Source organism: Rhinolophus sinicus, chromosome 5, assembly GCF_057876585.1.
Source record: "Rhinolophus sinicus isolate RSI-liver-muscle chromosome 5, RSI-T2T, whole genome shotgun sequence".
In the NCBI taxonomy this organism is placed as follows: domain Eukaryota; kingdom Metazoa; phylum Chordata; class Mammalia; order Chiroptera; family Rhinolophidae; genus Rhinolophus; species Rhinolophus sinicus.
Genome location: NC_142505.1, coordinates 10,853,715 through 10,880,799, shown reverse-complemented (window position 1 = coordinate 10,880,799; position 27,085 = coordinate 10,853,715). Strand labels below are relative to the sequence as shown.

Below are 27,085 nucleotides of genomic sequence, written 5' to 3'. Positions count from 1 at the left end.
ATTTAAAGTTTATGAATTGTTTATTTCTGGAATTTAGTGTTTAATATTTTTGGACTGCAGTTGACCCGGGTAACTGAAACCGCAGAAAGGGAAACCATGGATAAGGGGGCACTACTGTATAAGAAATTGCTGTTTTTGTAAGTCAAACAAGGCCAACTGTTGGTAAGGTCATGTAGTTGAAGTAGTAGTTTATTTGGGAGATGAGGGAGACACAGGCAGGAGAGTGGGGAAGTGAGGCAGGGGAGGGAAGGCCCCTAGTACCCGATGTGCTATCAAACCAGTCAGCGTAGCTGGAGCTGTATCCCACTGGAGAAATTCAAGCAGACAGCATAGAACACACGCCTCAGAGTTATTCCACCTCAAAAAAGGGAGGTGGGGTGTTTTTGTACCAACTCACCCCAGTCTTTGATGGAGGGCTCGTGACGGGGTAGGAGTGTTGTTTCCCAGGAACTTCTGGCATGCTGCATTGGTGGGGGGTAAATCAGGCTCTGTTGGCCACAGCAAGCCCTCAGGCAAAGCAGTGTGGGTTGTAAGTCAGCCTCAGGAGGGGAGGGCAGGCTTAGGAGGATCCCCCACCGCGCCTGCTGCGGAAGCTATGCCCTGGATTCTGAAAGTGCTGCCAGCCCTTGGTCACACACTTAAGTATGATCGGCTTAATAAATTATGAATGTAGGCAATAAAACACAGTAATATTAGTAGGACCTTGTCACAGGTATCTTGAAATAGCATTTATACTCAGCACTGTCATGGTAGTTATAAGATCCATTGCTAGATAATTTTAAATGTGTTAATAATGAAATGCATATATTACTATATCATAAATGTGTTTTACAAATATTTCAATATTTCATAATAATTTTTAGCTTTTTATTTAAAAATAAAATTATCCTAATTATAGACATGAAATTGCAAGAAATAATACAGAGAGATCCTATATACATTTAACCCAGTTTCCCCCAATGGTATCATCTTCTAAAACTATAGTATAACACCACAACCAGGAGATTCACACTGATAAAATCCATGGACCTTGTTCAGATTTCACGTTTTCTATGTGCTCATTTGTGTGCATATGTGTGTATTTAGTTCCACACAGTTTTATCACATGTGTGGATTTGTGTGACCACCAGAATAGTTTCATCACCACGAGGATCCCTCATGCTATTAATATTATTCTTTTATAGCCAGACACTTCCCTCCCCGAGAGGGAAGAGGCTGGGGTCGGGCCAGGGGTGCCCTGAGGAAGGGCGGCAAGGACTGGGTGTGCAGATGGGGGCGTGGGTGAGGGGGAGGAGAACGGGATGGAGGGTGTTCTGGGCGATGGGAGAACAGGGTGGGGGTGGGGGGAACCCACCAAAACAACACCCGGGATACAGTCAGCACGATCCAGACTGTGGGGAACTTTACATACAAGATAAACAACCAGTTTCTTCAATAAATAAGTTGGGAGGAAAAGCAACACGATGGAGGTGAAGAGGGAACCTATAGATTTTAAAAGATTTAAAGTATATGTCAACCACTCACAGCGCGTGGACCTCATTTGGATCCTGATTAGAATAAACAAACTTAAGGGAAAAATGTATGAGGCCAGTGATGGGATAGTTGATGATATTAAGGAATTAGTGTTAACTTTTTTAGGTTTGACCATCTTTTAAAGGTACATACTCAAGATATTTACAGATATGATATCTGGTATTTGCTTCAAAATCATATAGGAAGGGGTAAGTGGGTGGGAGTGTAGGTGCCAAAGATTGGCCACTAGTTGATTAATTGTTGAAGCTGGGTGAGAAGCACAGGGGAGTTCATTGTATTATTCTGGCACTTTGGGGGGATATATGTCTGAAAATTGCTATAATCAACAACTTAATAAAACGACAGAACTTATCTGTTGAGGAGGGGAAACATCTGGATTTGGAAGAGAGGTGGAGTCAGCCAACTGGCTGGGGGTGGAGGATGGAAGTGGGGTAGTCAGGCCCCCTGGGCCAGGGACAGACACTTAGGGAGTGTCTCCTGGATGAACAGATGGGGTGGAAAGGTGAAGGAGTGGTCGGGTAAGGCTTCCGGTTCTCAGCTGTTGATTGGCAGTCAGCTTCTCAGTTTCCATGCCCTTGAAAGTGTCGAAAAGAATTTCGGAGAAATGAAATTGGCTACCGTAAGCTGGCAGCTCCATCCTTTTGTGCCTCCCACCCACTTCCAGGCTCAGCTGTGAACACTGTCAAAGATTCATAAATAGCCAAAGTAAAACCAATGAATCATCGAAGTAGTAATTAGTAAAAATGTATCGTGTGCACCCAAAAAAGACAGTTTGCAAACCGGGAACACTCAAACCAAGACATGGAACGAGGCTGAGGGGTGTGTTGTTCTAAAGCAGCTTATATAGTGAGAAAAGCAGTGACTTTCTCCCTTACAGTGATTGGCTGTAATATTAGAATTTTCTTAAATGACAGGGAATTGGTCAGTGGTCACCTCTTATCAACCTTAGGAAACAGTTCAAGTTTTGCTCATGATTTTCAGAGGCAAAAACAAGAAATGCCCAAGGTCAAGCTAATCTCACAAAACGAGCTAAATTAAACTCTGCTTGTATGACAAAACTGATTTTGTCTGCTCAGGGAGTTTTCAAGGCTGGTCTCCGTCTGTTTTTTATTTTAGCAGTACCAGTTTCCAAAGCCCTCGACGATGTTGTCTTCTTTGCTTGATACCTGCCTGAGGGGATGCCCAGCTGCTTGCCGTTCCTGACCTTGGGCTGACCAAGCATCCTGGTTTCCAGTCATTTGCTCCCAGAAGGACAGACAGCAGTCCTCCTGGGCCAAGTTCCAGAGCCAACAACAGGGTGTCACAGCTGGTGAAATATGGACATCGTCAAGTCCAACCGTCTACAACCGCTCTCCGGTCAGGAAACTGGGCCCCAGAAGAGCCCCAGGGAGAGGAGTCTCTGTGTCCAAAAGGTACTGGGACCAGGCTCTGCTAGGAGTAGGTAACGTGGGAAGGCTTTCTACATAGAAGCGTGTGTTCACCCAACAGACTTTTATCGCGTGTCTACTGCCTGTCAAGTGCTGAGGGATCCTCAGATGAGTAAGAAATAATTTCTTTCCTGGAATAGCTAACTAGATCAGAGTTGGAGGGGCTGGGGAGAAGGAAGGAGCAAAGAAGTAAACAGAATATTCACATACTTTGTGGGCAAGAGCGCGCTGGGATGGGAGTCAGAAAGTCGAGGTGGCGCCTGTCAACTGTGTGCTTCTGGGGAAGTGACTGTTCGTCTCTGAGCCCTGGCAACCCTGTCTGCCAAATGGATGTGATGACCTCCGCTTGGTCTGATCCACAGAGGAAACATCTGGAGATCTACCACATTACCTCTAACATGTGATATATGGTAGAAACTGTGTTGACAAATGAGTGAATATAGTGATTTCAAACCAACATGTTTGGAACCAAGGCAAAATAGTAAAGAGGTTACATGCCTCCTCCACCCCCTTAGCTGAAAGCAGCCCCGTGCCAAGGCTCTGCGCACCAGACCCTGGGCAGATGTACCAAAGGAGGGAGACCCATGTTGGGTGGCTGGAGGGGGCCGGCTGGTGGGGGGGTGGCACAGAGAGAGGAAATGGGAGAGGGGAGAGGAGCACATCCTTCCTGCTGTGCGTCAGTAACCGTGATGGGAAGACACGGGCCTGAGGTTCTGGCACGATAGCTAATCAGTGTGAGTACACATGGGCGCTAACAGAACTTCTAAATTCAAGGGCGAGCTTGCGCGGTAGAAATTCCAGCGTTAAGACCTTAGAGATGGACCAGACTGACCCTCTTGTGGGTTCAGCCCAGAAGGGGGTGAACTTGGCCCAAGGAAGACCGAAATGAAGACAGACAGAGAGTGAGACAGAGGATGAGAAGGGGGCCAAACTGGGCTCTTCCATCCAAAAACCACTTGGTCAAGTGCTGGTTGGGCTACGTCAGTACATCAGCCACCAGCCCTCCCGTCCCTGCTCTGTGTGGGTGGCGTCAGGTACCCGGCTGGACGGACCAGGCCTCCGACCGTGAGGAATTAGCACTCTTGTAAGGAGACAAATTTGCCCCTGAACAGTAATTACTGTACTGCCTTGGGAAGCTCAGAGCAGGGGATCAGGGAGGCTTAGAGAGGCTGGGGGAGACTTGGGGGGCTTCTGCGAGAAGATGGGCCTGGAGCTGGGTCACAGAGGACAGGAAAGAGCAGGCTGTAGGCAAAATGTTCAGGTACAGTCAGTGCTTGGCTGGAGAGAGAAGCAGGTGTTTTGAAATGTGATGCCGCTTTTTACGTCGTAGGTGTGTCCAGCGTGTTAAAAATGTAAGTGTGTTATGAGTCTGTCAGCGTAGTGAAGATGTGAAGGCCTGTACTCTGAGGTGGAAGCAGCACTGGGGCCTGTGCATCCTGGCTGCCTGGCTTCCCAGCCTGGGTCCACTCCCTTCCCAGGGCAGGCAGTCCTCACACACCTTAAGGAGGGCAAAGAAGACGTTGAGTTCAGAGCCTTCTTCCTAAGTCTCCCTTCTCCTCAGCTAGTTTATCTTACTTCAGTGCACTGTCTGCTTTGGCTGCCCTTGGGGCTGGGAGAGCTGGCACTGTCCCCTGGGTGGAGAGTACTTCCTCTGCGGGAAAGAATTTGGTCAAAGGCTGTCCTGCTGTCTGCCACTTGGGCTCCTCAGCAACTGTCTCTGCAGCAAGGTGAGAAGGGGCAGTCAACAAACAAAAACTCGATGTGAGGTTGTCTGGTGCTGATACAGGTGACGTCGAGATTGGGATGGATCTGGGGTGGGCAGGATGACCGATGGGAGAGCAGTGCGGGGGCCTGGGCCTACCTGGCCAGGCTCAGCCTTTCCTGGAAGCCTCTGCCCCTGGAGTCAGACTGACTTCCCTTGACTGGAACCTGCCCAATTCCAGGAAAAGGCCCAGCCCTTGCTGAAAAGATGCCTCCGTAAGTTCCCATGAAACCTGGCTGTCCATGCAAAGGCTGTAAGCTCCCCGCCACAACCTGCCCTGTATGCCAGGGAGTACATACGTGTTTTTGATGAGGTGTGGCTGGAAAGTCAGCCTAAGAGGAAGCAGATGGGTTGAGATTTCAAAAGAGGATGAGACAATTGGAATAGCAAAATAAATAATGATGATAATGGAATAAAATTAATACCCATGATACTATACTGATGAGAGAGAGAGAGAGAAACAGAGAGAGAGAGAGAGAGAAACAGAGAGAGAGAGAGAGAGAGAGAGAGAGACCAACTCTTTCTTACAGTCAAATTCCATTTAATAAATGTAGAAAGAATGATGGAAATAGAAAATCACCATTTGGCAAGTACCACAGTACTAATTGTCGCAAGTATCAACAACAGATGCTAAAATTAATGGGCAAAGTATGAAAAACAGGATATTTGCGTAGTTTCAAATTACTTCCCCAGAAATGTTTATCAATTACAAATGAATAAATCCTAATGTCACAGTGGAAAAACCTGGTAGACACACCTTACCAAGGGATCAAAATTAACATTGTCAGTGATGACCCATATTGAAATCACGTACCTCTGGTATGATGCACTGAGAAGGACACAGTATCGCGTTAGTGGTGTTCCTGCCCCAAAGGTATAACCTCAATCCAATTATGAAGAAGCATCAAACCAAAATTTGGGGACACGCTATATAGTTCTCTTCAAAACTGTCAAGGTCATGAAAGAGAACAAGACTGAAGAACTATCCCTGATTGGAGAGAGTAAGGAGACCCAACAACCAAATGCAATGAGGGATTCTGCTTCAGATCCTGGACATAAGCGGGACTATTTATGACTTTTGAATGAGATGTGTACACAAGTTAATAGTATTGTGTCAGTGTTGATTTCCTGGCTCACATCGTTGCACTGTTGTTTGTAAGATGTTAGCCTTAGGGGAAGCTGGCTCCAGGTATACAGGAATTCTGGGTACTAGTTCTGCAAGTCTAAGAATTATTTTAAAATAAAAAAGTTTTTAAAAGGGGGAAGGGATGAGGAAGGAGCCCAGGTTCCAGAACTTAGCTGTTCCCCAGGATGGACCCAGGACTCTGGGGCTTTTGTTGGGCAGCTCCCTGGGCCTTCTTCTCCCTACTGGTAATATAGCATTTGGACTAGAGAGATTTGGAGACCCACTCACTTGGAAGGTCCCCTCCTCTTCTCTGTTGGAATGAGAACCCATCACAGTTGTGGCCTCCACTCTGGGTGGCCTGTGGACCCCAGAGAAAAGCATATGTCTAAGTCCATGTCCACCTGTCCAGGAGCATGCAATTCTCATCATGCCTGTCTGAGGGAGGCACCATCACCACCCCCAATACAATCTGAAAACCAAAGCTCAGAGAGGTAAAGCCGCCATCTCTAGGTCACAGAGCAGGTGCACATAGAGCCAGATTCAGGCTCGGTACCCAATGCCAGTACCTGTAACCACTTGGCATTATTTGATAACTGTGTGATTCAGGTAGAGGCAATGGGCGTTCACCAATCACTGCTGTGTGTCAGGCTGCTGGTGTGGCTGCAGGTGAAGGTGGCTGAGACGTTCACCCTGGCCACAGGTGCTGTCCTGGTGGAATGGTACCCTCATGCTTCCCAGCATAAGGCAGGCAGTGTGTCACACACATACCTTTGTCCATTCAGTCTCTGCTCTTGTCCAGCCCTGGGCTCAAGCTGATGATCAGGTAGGGTCCTTGCCCTGGGAGCTCCTGACCCAATCGGAGAGCAGACAAGTGAATAGGCAGGTGCCCTGCAGAGATACACGCCGTGATGGAGATGGCAGGGGGAGAAGTGGGAGAGGGAAGATGGTTTAGAAAGTGTAGGAGATGAGAAGATTGCTGACACACTGTGGGTGAAGCAGACACCGCACTGCTTGAAGGGAGTTACGGTGGTCAGTCAGCAAAGGAGGGCTGCGGAGGGAGCTTGCTGGAGAGACGTCCAGGATTGGTGCAGCTGGAGGCTGAGGAGGCTGCCTGCATAGGGTGAGCGAGGGCCTGGATGGCTGGAGTGGGCTGGCTGTCAGTGCCTTGGTCCAACTGCTGGGAAATCGTTCCAGAGGTGTGGTTGGGACACCACATGTTTTTCCGAGTAATTACACTATTTTGGGTGGGGGTGCTCCTTGCTGGGTAGAGGGTGGTCATTTGAGCTTGACTCATTTTCAATGAGGGCGACGTCTTGTGGCTGTGCAGCTGAGGTTAGTTGGGGGCACATGCAGAGGGGTTACTTTTCAGCCTTAAACCGGATGTGTGTAGGACGCTGTCCAGAGAGGGGAAGTGCTTATAAAGAGAATCGCTCCCTCGGCACTTCCCTGAGGAGGAAGGACCCAGGCGCGGCTGCTCTCCTGCACACTGGGTGGTCACCCCCCGCAAATGGGTCTGGCTCTGGTAGGTTGTGGCCACTGTCTGGGCAGGAGTGGGGAGGGGTCTGCTCAGGGACTACAGGGAGGGATCCAGGATCCAGGGGCCTAGAGAGGGGACAGGTGTGGGGAGAGGGAGGTGCTAATGGGTCAGTGTGGAGATTTCTCTCTACAACAACTGTTGTTGGGTATAAGGTGGTCTGCCGGTCCCTTCCCCACTTGACTCCAGCCTTGAGAGTCTGCTTTGTGGATTCTGAAAATCCCTGAGAGTTGGTAACAGATATGACTGGGTGACCTCAGCCATTTCTTTTCTTTTCTGGGCCTCAGTTTCCTCAGCTGTACTATGATGGGAGATGGTCTTTAAAGGTCCCCCTTTCCAGAACTGAGGTTCCCCAGCTCTGTGTTCTTCTTTTGCACAATTCCACACTCTCTTTGTGCCCCCCATCCTCTCTTGTTACCATCTCCCCCGAGTTCTCAGCCCCCTCCTTCTGCCCCCAAACTCTTCCAGGATTCCCCCACATCCATCCCAGCCTGAGCCAAGTGTCATTTTAGGGCCTGGAAGAGAACCAATAGTTATAGGCCAGGCACTCATTTAATTATTATAAAAACTCCACGAAGGAGGCATTTTATAGGTGAGAAAACTAAAGCTCAGAGAGGTTAAGTAATTTTCCCAGGGTTACTCTGCCATTAAGGAGCAGACCAATCTGTTCTGTCTATTCTTCCACACTGTACCACGCTGAGTGTACCACCCTCCCCGGGGTGCCGGGGTGGTGGTGGTGGTATTTGATTTTGAACCAGCATAGCAATGAAACCACAATGCAAAGAGCTCTAGTGGTGGAATTTCAGGCAACAGCCACAGGCCAAAAAGGAAAAAAGCAGGAATAATTCAGGAAAGATGTGACAAATCACACTTTCTTTGGTGGCGGCAGCCTCTTGAAGGGTCCCGCTCTAAAACGGCTTAGTGTTCATTAACCAAAATATGCCTTGAGGGGAGGGGCTGCCTTGTGACTCTCAACGTCACAGACATCCCCATTTTCCGATAGGAGCCAGGAAAACAATGAGTAATGTGAGGGCCCAGGGAGTGTGGGGAGCAGGTGGGCCTCACATCTCCAGGGAGCAAGAGGTGGCATGTCAGCCAGGAGGCTTCCAGGGGACCCTGCCCTGCTGGAGGCTGGACAAGGCCATGCTCTGTGGTCAGACTCTGTGATTCTACAAATCCAGGAGGTTTGGTGTAGCAGAAGGGGCTCTGGGCATGAAAACAGTCAAGAAGCACCGAGATGTTCCCAAGGGTTATTTAGGGGTAGGGGAAGGATTATGGGGCATTTTTTTCTTTTAGCCTCTTTTCTATTTTTTTTCTTGTATTTGCCCACTTTTTATTAAGCATATGTTACTGTTGTGATCAGGAAAAATACATGTTAAAAAAGTAGAGAAAGTGGGACCAGCCTGATGGCTCAGGTGGTTGGAGCGCCGTGCTCCTAACGCTGAGGTCGCAGGTTTGATTCCCACATGGGCCAGTGAGCTGTACCCTGTACAGCTAAGATTGTGAACAACAGCTCTCCCTGGAGCTGGGCTGCCGTGAGCAGCTGGAGGTTGGCGTGTGCTGCTGTGTGCTGCTGCGGGCTGCGGTGCTGCCACCATGAGTGGCTGGCAGCCAGCGTGAGTGGCCGGCAGCCAGCGAGAGCTGCCATGAGCTTCTGTGAGCACCCGACCGACGACTGGTGACCGACTGCCTCAGCCAGAAGAAAGGGGTAAAAAAAAAAGTAGAGAAAGAGAGAGTATTGTGTGCAGTGGTCCGGGACTCAGTGGTCAGGGCTCTGGGGTCAGCTCTGCCTCGCTTGTGGTATAGCCCTGGGCTTCCTGTGAAACCAAGGAGGTGACATCTGCTGCCTCTCCAAAAGGAAGCCAGGAGGACTTTCAAGGACTGGCATATAAAAGAGCCTCAGGAAGTATGGGCAGGACCCAGTGCCTCCTGTAAATGTCAGGACTGGTTACTATTGTTTTCATTGGGTTTTATGCATCACAATGAACCCAAATGAGATGCTTCCCATGGGGCACCATGCAAAGGGCAGCAGTGTGTCCTGTGAGTCAGAGGAAAGGGCTCAGCTCCCAGGGTGTGGTTCAGAACTCAGGGTCTGGAGCCGAAGGCAGGGACTGGATTTCCAATCCTGCAGTCCATTTGCTGTGTGTCCTTGGGCACGTTACTCCCCCTTTCTGAGCCTCAGTTCCTCATTTGTAAAATGGGAATAACAGTAGTGCTTGTCTCCTAAGGTTGTTGTGAGCAATAAGGACATTAATACATATCAAGCTTGGCAGAGGGGGACCATAACTGGCTTGTTATTTTCTTTGAGAGGTGATGTAACTTAGTGTTTAAGATCATGGACTCTGGCTTTCAGTTGCTGGCTCTACTCCTCACTTGCTCTGTGACATTGGGCCAGTTCCTTAACCTCTCTGTGCCTCAGTGTCCTCAGCTATAAAACAGGGCAAATAATAGTATTTGACATGTGCAAGGTAGATGTGAGGATAAATAGGTTAATGTGTGTAAAGCCTCCGCCCCGGTGTCCTAGCCAGCACACCGTCAGGGATCCATGGTGTTAGCTGTTATAATGACTGCACCCGATTTCATCCTCACCAAAGCCTTCACTGGAAGTGCTATTTATTTTATGGATGAGAGAACAGGCTCGTGGAAGTCAAGGGCTCCAGGATGGAAGCCCTGACTTTGTCTTGGGGCTGGCAGGGCCTGCAGGTTTAAGCCCAAGGTCGTTGCAAACTGAGCGGTGAAGTGGAGATGTGACTTCTGCCCCCTGAGTTAGTCATTCATGAGTTCTGTCCCCGCATGCCATTCCTGTGGCGCTGCACTGCTTTACCTGTGTCTTTCTCGTGTGGCTCTCAGTTCCTTTTCCTGTGTTCCATTCACACACCATCAGCCTCCCAATCAGCCTTCCCTTCAGGCATCCTGAGCGATGGCAGCCGGTCTCCTGTCACTTCTCCATCTCTGTCCCCACCCTTCACCCTGTGTGTTAGTGAGCTAGGCCAGACTCTGGGCCTGGTTCAAAACCCAGCTCTGCTACTTATTAGCTGTGTGGCCTTGGGCAAGTTCCTTAGGCTCTCTGTGACTCAGTTTCCTCATATGTAAAATAGAGATAATAATAGTACCTGCCTCAGCCTCAGAGTGTTATTACAAGGATGAAATGAATTGATACATGTAAAGTGCTGAGACCAGAGTCAGGCCCCTAGTAAGTGCTTTGTAAGTGGTGGGTATTATTATTATTGTTGCTGTGGTGGTGGATTTTATTGTTATATACACAGTTTAATATCTGGTGTTTTCCCAAAATCAGGAGGAGGAAATAGAGGTCCCAACACTATTACCAGTTCTCCCAAAGGCAGGTTGTCTGCCATGTGTGCCCTCACTCCAGAGCGCTTTCCACAGCTGGGGACTGTGGTTGGAGTGAGTCACTTCACAACTTTTGCCTCAACTTTTCCAGCTGGGCTGGGATGTGAGAATTATAGGCAGAGGGGGACCCATCCCAAGCTGAGCCAGGTCCCCGCCACAGCAGTCAAGGGAGCCTCCTGAGGGAGGGATTCGGGGTGATAACAAGGCACATCCCATGACGCCTAGTCCAGGGGGACTACACCAGCTGGAGGTGGCACTTGAACGTGACTCAAGTGCCAACAGTGGAGACTTTGGGCCAGTCACGCTCCATGGCCATGGGCTGTCAAGGCTGCTGGGACAGAGCTGGCCCGGGCTGAGGAAACAACTTGGAGGAGGGGGGGTTTGGGCTCAGCTGTGCCCTGGCTACCAGTGGGGGAGGCAGAAAACCAGGCAAAGGAAAAACGAGATGAGAGAAGCGGGGGAGGAAGGCGACTGCTGATCAATTCCATTCACTTGTTGAATGCGTCTCAGATGCCAGCCCGGTGCCGGTGACTTCCAACTGATACCGTGCAGAATGCCGGCATTCTGGGAGAGCGGTGGACTCCTGTGCAAAGTCCATCTGCCCATTCCTAGAATGGGCGGAAGGTTTTATAGGTACATAAGAACAAAGGAAAGGGGGAGTCGGTGAGGCAGGTCCCACGGCTGACGTGCTTCCTGGGGTCTGGTCTGTTTTAAGATAACGTTATCTCCAGACTGGCCATTGCAGCCTGGGGCTTTATGTGTCGCCAGTAGATTCCAGTGTCCTGGTGCCTGAGGAGTAAATTGCCCTTTTCAGGGTAGGATTCTGTGGATTAAACGGATTAACCAAGTCGGTGTAACCTAAGGAACGGGAACAAAACAGAGTTCTTAAGTCAGTCAGTGAGGGGAGAAACAGAGAAAACAGCTGAATATCAGGGTGGATCAAACTGGCAAGTGGCCAGACAGAAAGCTATGTGGTGAGTCAAACTGCAAACTAGCTAAGTCCAATTACATTATTGATTTACCGAATTTCACCCTTACTTTCCCCCGTCATATGTTCATTTCGTTTCTATAAAATCAGTAAGGTTAGAGAGAAACAAAACAACTGTAGTATTTAAGACAATTTTTAAATTCAGGGAGACGGGCGATGACCACTCTTGCTACTTCCTGCTGACAGTGGGCGCCCGAGCTCTTTGCTGTTCAGTTAAGGTGGGGAGGGGGACATGGAGGAACCACATGAGAACAAACTTGGTCAAGCGGCTGCTGGATGACCATCTGTAGATGAAAACTGCTGTGTCCCAGATGATACAAACTGTCTGTTTGAAGAGGAGCGTTAGGTCTTCAACTGACTCAGAGGAACAGGGGCGACAGGCTTCCTTTCTGGGGAGTCCTGTGGAGACTTGAGTGAAACAGGTTTGATTCGAGGGAAGTGGACCCAGCCAATGACCCTCTGAAGCCCGACAACCGTTGGGGTGCTTGGGAAGAACTGTAAAGGGTCCCTTGCATTTAGGAGCTAACTGGTCTATCAGAGACCCCCTCCCGCTCTGGGCTTCTAATAGTCCTTGGTCCCCTGGCTTTCCAGGGGTTATAATGTCTGGAGGGGTCGGTCTGGGGGAGGTACCGGTCCCCCATATTTCCTAAGTGCCTGTTGAGCCTCTCCCACATTAACAATATAGGAAATAACAGAATTGAAGTCAGAATCCAAAGCAATGGGCAGCAATTAGAGCCAGGGCTTAGTGTTTCCTGACAAAACTTTTCCAGAGTCCTTCTGAAGTCTGATGTGCTCGTTTTACACTTCCTCTAAGGTACACGCCAATGGTAAGGCACAGGCTTGAGTATGAGCCCAAATTTAGGAGCTTTATTTACATCACCGAGGAGGTTTCGGAGGAAACAGGTCCAGAGTGAGCAGTCCAGACAGAATAAATGACTCCTACAATCAATCAGGAAATTAAGAGGCTTACCTGCGTATAGGGAAGAGGTTGAAGAAAATTCGCCTTCATTGGTTGATGTGAACTTTTGTCTATTAGCTTTTGTCTGTTCTTGTATGTGAGGTGATTTCTGTACTGTGATCAGGGGTTGAGTAAATTCCCCCTTTGGTCTCATCCTCCCGAGCAGGGGAGATATGAGCTAATGTTTGCTGTTCTTTCTGTGCTGTGAGGTGCTGGTTAGCTTAGGGTTAAAGAAATTCTTGATCAGGGGTTGAGAGAAGTCCCTCTTTGTTCTGTCTTGTTTTGTCCACATCGGCAGATGAAGTGAAGTAGCTAAGTTATATCAGGACGACGTGACAGGCACGTTGCCAGGCTTTGGAAGACCTTGGGCTGATGGTCCCAAGCAGGAACAGTAGATATTGCTTGTCCGGATGAACTAGCCCTTCAGCCGGATAAGTAATACATTTTCTTTTTCTTTTTTTAAATTGACTGCCGGACCCTCCCGGAACTGGCTATTCCTTGAGAGGGGTGGTAGAACACAAAGCTTGGCTCTGGGGTATATCTAAAAAGATATATAAGATAGACCTTAGGTGGATTGAGATTGACTGATTGCTGTTTCAAGAGATTGCTGTTCAGAAGATTTGCTGTTTCAGGACTACTTTTCAGGATTGGGTTGTTTTGGAGTAAGAGATCGGAACTTGCCTCAATGGACAGTAGAGACTTCTTTTGTTGGTGAATTGTCATCATTCTAGCATCTTTGGGAATTTGTATGCAGCTTGCAGCTTGCAGTATCAGAAGACTTCCTACTTCCAACAACAACAACACCAACATCAGCAGCATTCTTGGGAAATAGCAAACAGTGGTGTGGGAGACGCCTGAGTTTCTCTCAGCTACACACCTGGCAAGGTTTTGATTTATGACTTTTCCAGTGCTGTTCCCCCCGCCCCGCCCCCGCCAGTTTGGTGAGCTTTTGGCATCTACTGTAATAGTTACTATCCTATAAAGCTTATTACTGCTTTTGGATACTCCTTACTGATGTTATTTGTGTATATAGCAAAGTGATTTTTGATCAATAGTAAACATGTGTTGGGATCTCTTAAACTTACAATATACTCCTTTCACATGACATTGTTATCAATGTGTATAGTTTAGTCTTAACCACCTTTGCTTTTCTGTCATTAGGACATTCTATTAATTGCTTTTGTCTTTTCCTACTGCATATTGCTAAATAAATTGATTAGATATTAAATAAATACATTAATTAGCCCCACTCTAGCATGTGTCCCTCCTTCTTTTCCCCGCTCGTCATAACACCTGCCACATCAGGGTCACCCGCAGTGCCTCCCCTGTGATGAGAACGGCCTCTTTTCTTCTGAGGAGCCACTGGGCAGTCAATCACAGCATTTGTGGGGAAGGAGTTGGTCCCCACTCCCCTCAGAGCAGAGGACAGTCCCTCTTTCAGTGCCCTTGTAGTTTGCACAGGGGGCACGGCTGCTTTGGAGGCTGAGGACACTCCTTACTCCAGTGGTCTGGGCTTCCACATCCAAAGCAGACTCTTTGTTCTCTTCTGAAGCTGCCGGGCTGACTCCGAAGTGGCCTTGGACTTGGCCTGCCTATGAACTGCAGCCCCAAATCTCGCCTGCCTCTGGCCTCATCTACAGTCTCACTGTTTCTTTCCTCGTTTTCCTTATCTCAGTTGTTAAAGACATTTAAACAAATTTCCTGGCCTTCTCTAGGATCGGAACCTCTTTATCTGGGATGTAACAGTGGGCCAGAATCATTATACTATTCAGTCAGGATAGGGAAAACATTACGCTTAGCTTCCTTCCATTAGCCTATACCTTAGAGGAAGTGTAAAACGAGCACATCAGACTTCAGAAGGACTCTGGAAAAGTTTTGTCAGGAGACACTAAGCCCTGGCTCTAATTGCTGCCCATTGCTTTGGATTCTGACCTCAATTCTGTTATTTCCTATATTGTTAATGTGGGAGAGGCTCAACAGGCACTTAGGAAATATGGGGGACCGGTACCTCCCCCAGACCGACCCCTCCAGACATTATAACCCCTGGAAAGCCAGGGGACCAAGGACTATTAGAAGCCCAGAGCGGGAGGGGGTCTCTGACAGACCAGTTAGCTCCTAAATGCAAGGGACCCTTTACAGTTCTTCTCAAGCACCCCAACGGTTGTCGGGCTTCAGAGGGTCATTGGTTGGGTCCACTTCCCTCGAATCAAACCTGTTTCATTCAAGTCTCCGCAGGACTCCCCAGAAAGGAAGCCTGTCGCCCCTGTTCCTCTGAGTCAGTTGAAGACCTAACGCTCCTCTTCAAACAGACAGTTTGTATCATCTGGGACACAGCAGTTTTCATCCACAGATGGTCATCCAGCAGCCGCTTGACCAAGTTTGTTCTCATGTGGTTCCTCCATGTCCCCCTCCCCCACCTTAACTGAACAGCAAAGAACTCGGGCGCCCACTGTCAGCAGGAAGTAGCAAGAGTGGTCATCACCCGTCTCCCTGAATTTAAAAATTGTCTTAAATACTACAGTTGTTTTGTTTCTCTCTAACCTTACTGATTTTATAGAAACGAAATGAACATATGACGGGGGAAAGTAAGGGTGAAATTCGGTAAATCAATAATGTGATTAGACTTAGCTAGTTTGCAGTTTAACTTACTACATACCATATTTCCCCAAAAATAAGACCTAGCCAATCAGCTCTAATGCGTCTTTTGGATTATATTAATTTTTGCTCCAAAAGATGCATTAGAGCTGATTGTCTGGCTAGGTCTTATTTTCCAGGGACACAGTAGCTTTCTGTCTAACCACTTGTCAGTTTGATCCACCCTGATATTCAGCTGTTTTCTCTGTTTCTCCCCTCACTGACTGACTTAAGAACTCTGTTTTGTTCTCTTTCCTTAGGCTACACAGACTTGGTTAATCTGTTTAATCCACAGAATCCTACTCTGAAAAGGGCAACTTACTCCTCAGGCACCAGGACACTGGAATTTACTGGCAACACATAAAACCTCAGGCTGCAATGGCCAGTCTGGAGATAACATTATCTTAAAACAGACCAGACCCCAGGAAGCACGTCAGCCGTGGGACCTGCCTCACCGACTCCCCCTTTCCTTTGTTCTTATGTGCCTATAAAACCTTCCGCCCATTCTAGGAACGGGCAGATGGCCTTTGCACAGGAGTCCACCGCTCTCCCAGAATGTCGGCATTATGAATAAATCTGCTTTTCTTTCTGCCAACCATGACTCTCAATATTTAACTTTTTCAAGCAGCTGGCAGCTGGACCTTAGCACTGTAATCACAACGTCTGGGAAAACATCAGTGTGGCACAGGAGGCAAGTGGGTTATCACGAGGTGACTCTATTTCCAGGAGGTGACCACTGAAGGTAAGGACCACTCCCTGCTGTGAGTGCTTGCCGGGCTGGGAGAGGGGTTGCACCAGGCCAGTGGCCTGGGCAGGCTTCTGGGAGGGGGCGGTGTAGGTTACATTTTACAGGATATGATTGTTAAGTTGTAAGGAAGCCAGCAATGATTGTCCGCTAGAAGTGACCTCAAATGTTATTCTTGGTTTTATATTTTGAAAGCTAGTGTGGCCTCTTGGAGTCACAGTTGATCTTGTTTATTTGTTCACTGGTCTCAGCTACACTGTTGGCAGCACACCAGCATGGGAGTACCATGGACACCTGAGAGGGAACCTGCACGTGACCCTGTCCTCAAGGGCTCTTGGCTGGGGAGGAGGGCGGCTGTGGGATTGATGTGGAAGGTGAAAGGGGGAAGGTGGTGGGAGACACAGACAGGGAGACAGCAAGACAGTCAGGGTTTGGTCAAGCTCCACGAGGCACTGATCAGGGTTATAGAGGTATAGGTTTAACAACCAGCTGTCAGTGGTAGGGGGTTGGGGGGCACACCCAGGAAGGAGGGGGCTCTAGTTTGTACCATTTGCTATGGTGTAAACATTCCCACCATGACCAATCTCAAGCTACCAACTACACATCTCTGAATTCGTTACCTCCATGACTGTTTGCCGAATGCCTCCCAGAGATTGCACAACTGGCTCCACAAGCTTGTAGGCGCTGGCTCCAGCTCATGACTGACTTTGAATCTTCCCTGCCACTTGTTGCTGAGGCCGGAAGTCCCACTATCAGAGGCTCATCTTTTAGACTCAAGTTTGGTCCATGTTGAGAAGGGGAGCTGGGGAGAAAGGGTCACCAGTTCTACATTGTGTTGTTAGAGCCATCCAATCCTGGCTGTCATTTGCTAATGTGAAGCTGTGGACAACTGGGCTTCACGTCTCCAAGCCTCAGTTTCCTCATCTGGAAAATGGGATCATAATAGTACTGCTTCCCAGAGTATGGTGAGGATTAAATGAGAAAATTGTACATGAGTGTTCAGCTCATAGAAGGAGCTCAGCTAACATGGCTGCCTGCCTGTCTAGATGGACGTAGCCATATCCTCTCATTGCCTCAACTGAGACTTCTGTGAGAGGCCTTGGGAGGTGAGCCCTGGATCCTCAGGAGGAGACATTACTCTTCAGCCAGAGATTCTTGCTAAGTCAAAGCTGGAGCCAGCCTAGGTAAGCAGCCTTGGGAAGTCACCACCAGGATGATGTAACTGCCCTATGGATGAGCTGTGGTTTGCCATTGTGCCCTGGGCTTCACTGTAGGGGAATCCCGGCTGACCTGGCCCTTGACATCCCTCCATTTTAAAGCCTGCCTCTCTAGCCTCTATATAGTTCTCTGGATTCCCCAAAAGTTCCTTTGCAGAGCTTTGTCTGGGGTTGCCTTACCACCTGCTGATTCATACTAGGCTAGGAATAACCCCATTCATTCCTCTCAAAGTGTTGCTAGATAAACGAAATGAATTCAGGCAATAAGGAGAAACAGAACAGGCTAGAGGGACCGTTAGGGATGGGGTAACAGACCTGAAGGGCCGCCACGAAAATGAGGTTCATGACTCAGTACAACCACTGACTCCTCACTGTATGCTTTGCACAAGGTTTCCCCGTCTTTGAGCCTCAGTTTCCCCTCCTATAAGTTGAGGAAGGTAGACGTGCTGCACTCCTGCTCCCTCAGCCTGAGGTTTTGAGGGCACCCAGGGTCACAGGAAGTATATTACCTGTTGGCACTGTGTCAAATACCACAAATCTGTGGCTTATAACAACACAAATTTATTATCTTCGTGTTCTAGAGAGAAGTCTAAAACGGGCCAGCAGGGATGCGTTCCTTCAGGAGGGTCAGGGGAGAATCTGTTTCTCGCCTCTTGAAGCCGCTAGAGAATGCCTGCACTCATTGTCCTGTAACTGCATTACTCTGACTTTTGTTTCCATTATCACGTCTTCTCTGATTCAGACACTCCTGCCTCCTCCTGATAAGGACGCTTGTGATTACATTAGGCCCACCTGGGTCATCCAGGATATCCTCCCCATCTCAAGATCCTTAACCGTAAACCTCTGTGAAATCCCTTTGACATATAAAGTGACATATTCATAGGTTTCAGGGATTAGGGTGTGGATATTTTTGCGAGGCCATTATCTGCTAACCACAGGGAGACTGTGTTTTACAAGGAGGAACTAATGGGAATCTGCAGCGGCTAGACCAGCCAATGAGGGCAGTATCCTGGGCCACTAAGACCTTCTGAGCCCAAATCACACCCCTCTCAGGTGGCCCCTTTAAGTAACTGCGGGAGGTGTCAGCACAGAAGCCAAGGATGAGATGGGACTGGGAACAAAGCACTGTTCCTGGAGTCTGAAGACCCAGGGTTCAGATGCAGCGCAGCCAGTGACTTTCCATGTGATTGTGAAAAAGTGACTTTGCCCCTGGGTCAAATGGGCCTGGCAGGTTTTTGCTGGTTTGCCTTATAGGACTACCACCGTGGCTATGCAGCTGCCTGGCCAATTGTCCTGTGCACGTGGGGGTGCTGGTGGCTGTTGTCATTGTTGGTACTATGGGTGAAAGTGATGGGAGGGGCCGGTGGCCTCAGAGATCAGGACCTGGAGAGATGCCCAGAGTGAAAGATCAGGAGGCCAGAGGACCTGAGAGGAAAGGTGACAGAGTGTCCAGGTGGAGGGAACGATGTAAAGGTGACAGGGTCCAACCTGGGCTTGCTGACCCTGATATCTTGCTCTGATCAATGCAGTCATCAGACTGGGTTGTTTGTTAAAGCAAAAGTCAAGGATTTTGTGAAACCAGGTCAGGATCAAATGCAATGCTGACAGACCAGAATTGCTGGTGTTTAATTAGTGGCAACTCCTTACCAGTAAACCTTAATCAGGCCCAGGTCCAGACGAGCATTTCTTTCCTCCCAACCCCAGCAGCTCACAGACTCCCACACCAGCCCATGTGTGTTGGGTGTTCTTACGGCTGCCCCAGAAATGGAGGGGCTCAGACAGAGGAGACCCCAGATGCACAAGAGTGGAATGGAGGACCGGGAAAAGAAGACATTAGGGTCAAGCTCCTGAGGCCAGTCAGGAACAGAGCCTGGCCCCAACTTAAGCTGCCCAGTCTGAGCTTTTGGGGTGCGGACAGGGTGTATGTGTGGTTTCCCCTAATACATAGACAGATGCCATATGACGGGAACCCAAGGGTGGGAGAGAGGTTCGAGGAGTAAGAGGACCCCAGGACTTCCCTAGAAGGGTTTCCACCCCAGCAGGACTGGATATTTCCATTAGCTGTGAGATCAGTGTCAAGGACACTAGAAGGGTCAGATGAGGGCCTGAGTCAACATCTATTTCAAAATTCTACTTGGAAAAAAAATAAACTTCTACCAGGAAGGGCTGGGGAAAATGTTTGCAACATCTATGTAAAAAGCTAAAATCCTTACTATATGAAAACCTCTTATAAAATCCCACCCATTAAAACAATAAATCATTCACAGAAGAAATACAAACTGGCATTGACTATACTAAAAAGTTCAATCTCACTTGAATCAACAAATAAAAAATAAAATTCAGAGGCACCAAGTGGAGTTGATTTGTATTTCTCTATTTGTAGCCCATTATCATAGGGGCCAGCCGACAAGCCCCCACTCTGGTGGCTGTGCACGATTGCCTGCTTGGGCCACATAGTCTTTTTTATCTCCTTCCTCTCTCCTTCCCAAACCCTGGTCCCCACTGGGGAACAATCTAATGTATTGAACATGAAGCCTTTCTCCTTCTGGAACACAGAACAGGATTGAACATAATCCTTGGTTCATGACAGTCTTTTATCACTGGTTCATGAGAGGCTCTCTTTTAAAAAGTATTTTTAATAATACAATTAAAACTTGGGAAACCACGGTCCCAGAGGGAACTTGACCATGGACAATGACCTGCCCCCGTCTCAGGCCTTCTCCTGCCCAGGCAGCCACCATCTTGAATCTGTGCTTGTCATTAACTGGCTTTCCCTTTCATTTCTTCGAACTCCTTCAATGTGTGTGTGTGTGTGTGCGTGTGAGTGTGCGTGTGTGTGTATGTATTCTTAATTTTATTAAGAGTATCGTGTATATATTTTTTGGAACTTGGAGATAGTGGACATATTCAAAAGGCAGTGGGAGGTAGAGACTCACAAGGTCATGGTGAGTGGGGTGAGGAAGGATCTGGGATGTCTCCCATATTTTAGTCTTATGTAACTGAGTAGGTGCTATTCAGTTAGATAGAAACAGGAGAGGAAAAGAGGCTGGTGTTTAATCAGTGGAAGGTGATAGACTCAGTTCTGGGCAAAGTAATAATTTAAACTAACATTTATCGAGTGCCTACTGTGTTCTGGGCAGCCTTCCTAGAGCTTGAGGGGCTTCACATGAATGACCACCTTTAAGCTTCACAAGAACCCCGTGAAATAGGCACTATTGTCATTATCATTTTAAAGATGGAGAGTCTGAGGGGTGGAAAGGTTTCGTAGGTCCTGAGTCTGTCAACATGACGGATCATACCTTTCTGCTACAAACCTAGAACTACTGGATGAAATACTTGTAAAATGTTAAATATTTATGGAAAAATATTGATATAAAACTAAGTATTTATAAATAAAATACTTTAAACAAAACCAAGAAATCCTCAGGTGATAGAAGTAAAGAAAGTTCAAAGCCAGAGTGGACCCACTAGATATTTATAGATAAGACAAGCCCCAGTGAAGAGAAACTCTCATGAAAAAAACCATTAAGCCACACGAAGAAGAATAATTATAAGCCACACGTGAGTAAGAGGATGGAGACAAAACAAATAAGTGAATTGGTAGCACTAAATAGTAAAAATCAGAAAGACATTATCAGTCTTTATAAATGATGAGAGAGAAAATAAGGAAGAGAAACCATAATGAAACAGGTCACCTGCCCAAGGGGACATAACTGTTCAGTGGTAGACTGGGGTTCCCCAGACTTGTGCTCGTACTTACTAGACTGCAGATAGTGACGATGATGTGAAGAGTCTGTGGGGCAGCCCAGAGCGGTAGCACAAGTGGGTTTGGAGAGAGGTAGGGCACGCTTGGTTTCGTCTGATTTCTCTCCCACTCCTGACTCTCTGGTCCCCAGAGCTCCTCCCGACATGGCCGCCAGTGCCTCTGCTGTGCCGCTCACCACCGAGGTGGCCGCTTCTGAGAACAGCAGCTCCTTCTACGACTATGAGTACTACCTGGACCAGGTGGCCTTCATGCTGTGCAGGAAGGACGAGGTGCTGTCCTTTGGCAAGGTCTTCCTGCCCGTCTTCTACAGCCTGGTCTTTGTGCTGGGCCTGGGCGGGAACCTCCTCCTGCTCGTGGTCCTGCTCCGGTACATGCCGCGCAGGCCGATGACGGAGGTCTACCTGCTGAACCTGGCCATCTCCAACCTCCTGTTTGTGGTGACGCTGCCCTTCTGGGGCATCTCCGTGGTCTGGCACTGGGTCTTTGGGAATTTTTTGTGCAAGATGGTGAGCACCCTCTATACCACTAACCTCTACAGTGGCATCTTCTTCATCAGCTGCATGAGCCTGGACAAGTACCTGGAGATTGTCCACGCTCAGCCGCACCACTGGCTGCGGACCCGGGCCAAGCGCTGGCACCTCACGGCCATGGTGTGGGCGGCAGCCCTGGCTGTCTCCATCCCTGAGATGGTCTTTGTGCGGACACATGAGCAGCCCCTGGGTGTGTGGAGCTGCTATCCGGATTTCGGGGGGCATGCGACCATCTGGAAGCTCGTATTCCGCTTCCAGCAGAACCTCCTGGGGTTTCTCCTCCCATTCCTGGTCATGCTCTTCTTCTACTCCCGCATTGGCTCTGTCCTGGTCCGGCTGAGGACCCCCGGCCAGGGCCGGGCTCTGAGGATCACCGTAGCCCTCGTGCTGGCCTTCTTCGTGCTGTGGTTCCCGTACAATCTCACCTTGTTTCTGCACTCGCTGATGGACCTGAGCGTGTTTGGGGACTGCAGGGTCAGCCATCGCCTGGACTATGCCCTGCAGGTGACGGAGAGTGTCGCCTTCCTTCACTGCTGCTTCACCCCCATCCTCTATGCCTTCTCTAGCCGCCGCTTCCGCCAGTACCTGAAGGCTTTGCTGGCCATGATGCTTGGACGGCACCAGGCCCCCAGCCCTGCCCAGGCCCCACTGTCCAGCTGTTCTGAGAATAGCAGCCTCACTGCCCAAGAAGAAGTGACTGACATGAATGACCTTGGGGAGAGGCAGACCGAGGACGCCCCCAACAAGAGGGACGAGGGGAAAAGTGAAGCCTAAGTGGCCACATCAGGCTGGTGAGAGTGGAGGGGACGCAGCTCAGGTGGTTGTCCTCCTAGTTTCCTTTCCAAGGGCCTCAGTGGCGAGTTCTTAGTTCTTAGTTCTCAGCCCCAACCAGCATTAGCTCAGTCCTTTCTCCTTCCTCCACTTTCTTTATTGCCTTGCAGGACAAAAACACCTACATGAAAGGCAACGTTTCTCTAGACCCACTCGATCCAGTGTGGAGCCACTGGCCACATGTGGCCCTCGTGCACTTGGAATTGAGACATGCTGCAAGGGCAAAAGTACATGCCAGACTTGGAAGACAACACAAAAAAAGAAATGTAAAAATATTTCATTAATAGTTTTTATATTAATTACATGTTGAAATGCTAGTATTTTGGTTATGTAGGGTTAAGTAAAATATAGTATAAAACTGAATTTTTTTCTTGTTTCTTTCTCTTGTGTGAGTTGCTGTAATAGTTTCCCAGCTGACCGCTGTGTTTCCTATTGTCACTCTCTCCTTATCATCTAATCTGCATCCAACAGCCAGAATGACCATGACAGCCTCATCCATCACTCCTGGCTCCCTCAGAGACGCCTGAGGCCCTCCGCCCGCCAGGCTGCCCCCTTCCCTCTAGTTCAGCCAGGGAAATATTGTTTAATATCCCAGCCGTGGTGGTGACTCCGGTCTGACAATGAGAAGGAGCTGGAGACGGTCCACCTGGGAATGGCCCAGGAATATGGGCGGTCTCAGGGGAGGCAGAGTGTTCCTGGCAGTCCTGGACGCTACGTCACCCTCTGCCTCCCACGGCCCCTCTCAGGACCCTTCAGCGCTCCCTGGGGTCTGCCCAATCAAGTTCAAAATCTTTGTCCAACTTCAAAGCTGGCGCTTTCACAAGTAGAATGCTGTACATCGTTTCACCCTGACACCCGCCGTATTCCATGTTTCATTTCCAGGATGCCAGGCACCCCTGGCTGTTTCCTGCACATTCCCACCTCTGCTTCTGTGCTTGCTGGCTCCCTCAAGTAACAGGGATCATGATTTGAAGACACGAAGTAAATTAGCTGAGACTGGAAGTCAAGTTTCTATAATTTAATCTACATTTAGGAAATTGGGAGTCAGAGATGAAGGAATAAGATAATCCCTATGGGCTTCAGTCTGGGGAAGGGGGCAGGAGGAGGAAACCAGGACACAGAAAGAAAGCAAGGGCACATACATAGCAGAGGTATTGTGACAGAAACGGTGCTAAGGGAGCCCCAGGGGGATGGAGGCCATTTCTGGCCAGAGGATGGAATGGATAAGATTGAAGAAGGCTTCCGGGAATAGCTGGCACTGGGGTTGGCAGGAAAAGCAAGCAACTGTGCTTTGCAAACTGTTCTACTGGGGAAGGTTGGCCAAGTTGACTTGCACTGGATGAAAACTTTGGGTACGAAGTGTGGCAAAACTTGAGTGTTAGGTGAGTGGAGGGGATAGGGAGACAGAACAATAGACAGACAGTAACAATTAGAGGTACTTTTGGAAAAAGTTCTCTGGCAGCAGGGCAGACAGAGAGCCTGGTGGGCCCAGGGTGGAGAGAAATGCTTGAGTTCTCAGCTCTAAGAATCACAGCATGGGTGGGGAGGAGGGGACACGGTTTCAGAGGCACCACAGGGGGTCAAGCTGACAGAACTGGTGCCTGACAGCATGTGGATGAGGGAGAAGAAGGCGGTGAGGGTGTGTCCTTCCGATCTGCCTGGGAGGATGGGGTGGGTGGTGGTGGTCTGAGCAGAGAGAGGCAGGGAAATCGGGGGAAGAGGTGGTTCAGAGCAGAGGTCGGGATGGGGGCGCAGATGCTGAGTTCTGCGTGGGCCAAAGGAGTCAGAGATGCTGTGAGACCCACCCACCATCGGGAGATTAGGGGGTCTCGGGGTAGGGGTGCGCTCTAAGCTCAGCAATCGTTGTGGAAACCAAGGGAAGGGTTGAGCCCACCCCAAGGTGGCTGTGCAGAGGGAGACGAGGGCACTGAGGACGGCCCTTGACTAACGCCTACATGAAAAGCAGCATTTCCCGAGACCCGCTCTATCCAATATGGGAGCCACTGGCCACACGTGGCCTCGAGCACTTGGAATGTGGCTGTCTGAATTGAGACATGCTGCAAGGATAAAAAGTCCACTGGATCTTGAAGACAACACAAAAAAAGAAATGTAAAAATAGTTTGTTAATTTTTTAATATTGATTACATGTTGAAATGCTAATACTTTGGACCTAGGGGGTTAAATAAAATATACTATACAAATGCATTTTACTTGTTTTACTTTTTAAAAAATGTATCAACTAGGAAATTAAAAAATTACACATGTGGCTTGCTTTGTACCATGTTTCCCCAAAAATAAGACCAGGTCTTATATTAATTCTTGCTGCAAAAGACACATTAGGGCTTATGTTCAGGGGATGTCATCCTGAAAAATCATGCTCGGGCTTATTTTCCGGTTAGGTCTTGTTTTCAGGGAAACACGGTATTACTATTGGACAACACCGTTCTAGAATGTGAATCCCACAGGCCATGGAGTAGGTATTGAGGAAAAAAAGCAGCATGGGTGGGGGTGGAGGGTAACATTTGCAAGACGCTGCGCTACTCACGGTAACGCGTTTCCGTGCTTCTGGATTTGCCCAGGCACGTGTATCTCCCAAACCGACGTGCCCACAGATATTTCCTCTTCCCCTGGACTTCCTGTGAGACGACGGTTCTATAGAACCCACTGTGAGAGACAGTGTTTTAAAGAGAGAACGATACGCCTGAGAGGTGACCAGAAGGAGGCCAGAGAGCAAGGAGTTCCACCAGGACGGAGGTGGGGGTCCCACAGAAGCAGAGGCAGGGGTAGTGGTGGGGGTCCCGGGCTTCAGCGGGGTGCGAGGAGGTGGCGTCCCCACAGGAGGCCCTCTGGCCAGGCTGTGGCCCCCTTGGCAGGGTTCACTCAGGAGACCGCAGGCGGTATCGGAAGCGCACGTCATAGCTGGGCTGGGTGGTGCCGAAGCCCCAGCGATGGGGGTCCACGGGCGGCACCGGCGTGTCAGGGTCCACCAGCTCCAGGTCGAAGTGCATGATCATGAGCAGAACAAAGAGCTTCATCTCGCTGAGCGCCAAGAATCTCCCGGGGCAGATGGAGACGCCCCAGCCCCACGGCATGGAATAGTGGTGGAGCTTTTTGCCTGCCTTGTAGAAGTCCACTTTTCGGCTGCCGTTGGGGTTGAGGAAGCGGTCGTACTTGAAGACAGTGGGCTCGGGGTGGATCTCAGGGTCCATGTGCACTGAGAGATAAGGGAAGAGGGCCACGATGTCCCCAGCGCGGACCCGGTACTCCTCCCCGCTGGCCATCTTCAGAATGTTGTCGCATTTCACCACCCTGAGGAGGGTGGGCGCAGCCCCCAGCCGCAGGGTCTCCTCCATCACGCTGTCCAGCACTGGGGTGCGGTGCAGGGCACTGACCTCAACGTCGAAAGACTTCCCAGCCTCTAGCCTGGCCTCCCCCAGGACCTGGGCAGCCTCTTCTCTCAAAGCCTGCATGGCTTCTGGGTGCTTCAGGAGGAACAAGAGGGCCCAGAAAGAGGTAGGGCCTGTGTTCCCCTGGGAGGCCCAGAGCATCATGAAATTGAACTTGTCCTGCATGGCTGGGGCCACGCCCTGCTCCCTCAGAAACTGCAGCATGTAGGCTACCCAGTTGCTTATGCCATCCTTCTCTAAGTTATCTTTCACAGAGAGCGTCTTGTGGAAGAGACGCTGGAGCCGGCCCACTTCTAGCCACTCCTGGGGCCCCAGCAAGGAGTAAACAAACCTGGGGAACAGGCGGTCAAATTTGCGGAACTGCACAAATAGCTCCTCTGCCTGTAGCAGGTCCTGTTGCTTGTCCTTTGTGTAGCCAAACAAGCTCAGGTAGCCGGCCCTGAACAAGGCATTGTAGCAGAAGTCAAAGAGGCCATCCTCGCGCCAGCTTCTGGCATCAGGACTCTGGCCCGTGGGCCCCAGGAGCACCAAGGAAAGGCTGTCCAGCATGGTTTTGTTGAGATCCTCTAAGCCATCCCCCATGAGATGCTTGGTGCTGGCCGAGTGTATCATCCGGTGGTCTCCTGGCACTGAGCGGTATCCAAATACCTTTAGCACCAGTTTTTCTGCATACTCCACAAAGTCCAGTTTTCTCTGTGCATCCTTGAGGATGGGGCCAAAGGAGAGGGGGTCCATGACAAAGGTGAAGTACTGACCCCCTAGCTGCACCGTGAACACGTCCCCATGCTTGGCTCGCATGTGCTTCAGGAATTCAAACATATTCTTCCGGAAAGCCATGGCATGACCCAGCCAGGGCACAGAGCCCTTGTCCAGAGGAGGTTCCTGGGGCCTGCGTTGCCGGAGCAGGCTCAGCAGGCACAGGTACCCCACAACGGCCACCAGCAGAGCTCCCAGCACCAGACCCCAGGGCACCATGGCTGTGCTCTTCCAGGTTAAGCTCTGGACACACTGTTCTCTGGATGCCAGGGAGCTTTTGGGAGGCCTTGACAAGTTGGGAAGGGAAAGCTCTGTCTTCCCGGACCTTGCCCAGTGGCTGCAAGTTATAGCAAATAACCCTGGCAGGACACATCTGGGAGTGGCTTTAGCACTTGCCAGTGCTTGGTCATGTGGGAGGAAGAGGCGGGGACCAGGAGAAAGCTCAGAAAGAAGCATCTAGCTATGATCACAGCGCCCTCACCAGCTTCAGGCGTTGCTCTGACCTTTTTCACACTCACCT

At 49.5% G+C, this 27,085-nt stretch overlaps 2 protein-coding genes across 4 annotated transcripts in view; one reads left to right on the top strand and one right to left on the bottom strand.

Moving 5' to 3' along the window:
* The window catches only part of ACKR2 (atypical chemokine receptor 2), a 39,030-nt gene extending 16,265 nt beyond the window's left edge, over nucleotides 1-22,765 (top strand). The window contains exons 3-5 of one of the 3 annotated variants that reach the window (XM_019727520.3): nucleotides 2,650-2,945; nucleotides 15,939-16,055; nucleotides 21,172-22,765. In XM_019727520.3, the coding sequence (XP_019583079.3) occupies nucleotides 21,185-22,345 (1,161 nt within the window). In that variant the 5' untranslated portion in view covers nucleotides 2,650-2,945; nucleotides 15,939-16,055; nucleotides 21,172-21,184 and the 3' untranslated portion in view covers nucleotides 22,346-22,765. Of the gene's footprint in view, nucleotides 1-2,649; nucleotides 2,946-6,898; nucleotides 7,371-15,938; nucleotides 16,056-21,171 lie in introns of those variants that run through there. The other 2 variants (XM_019727519.3, XM_019727523.3) reach the window with 2 other exon arrangements.
* A 640-nt stretch (nucleotides 22,766-23,405) lies between these two features.
* Nucleotides 23,406-26,919, bottom strand: CYP8B1 (cytochrome P450 family 8 subfamily B member 1). Its single transcript, XM_019727511.3, has one exon. It carries the CDS (start codon nucleotides 26,782-26,784, stop codon nucleotides 25,279-25,281), a length of 1,506 nt encoding a protein of 501 aa, XP_019583070.3. The 5' UTR covers nucleotides 26,785-26,919; the 3' UTR covers nucleotides 23,406-25,278.
* Nucleotides 26,920-27,085: the final 166 nt, after the last annotated feature.

Coding starts and splice junctions, on each gene's coding strand:
- CYP8B1 (XM_019727511.3), bottom strand. CDS start 26,784: ATGGTGCCCTGGGGTCTGGTGCTGGGAGCTCTGCTGGTGGCCGTTGTG.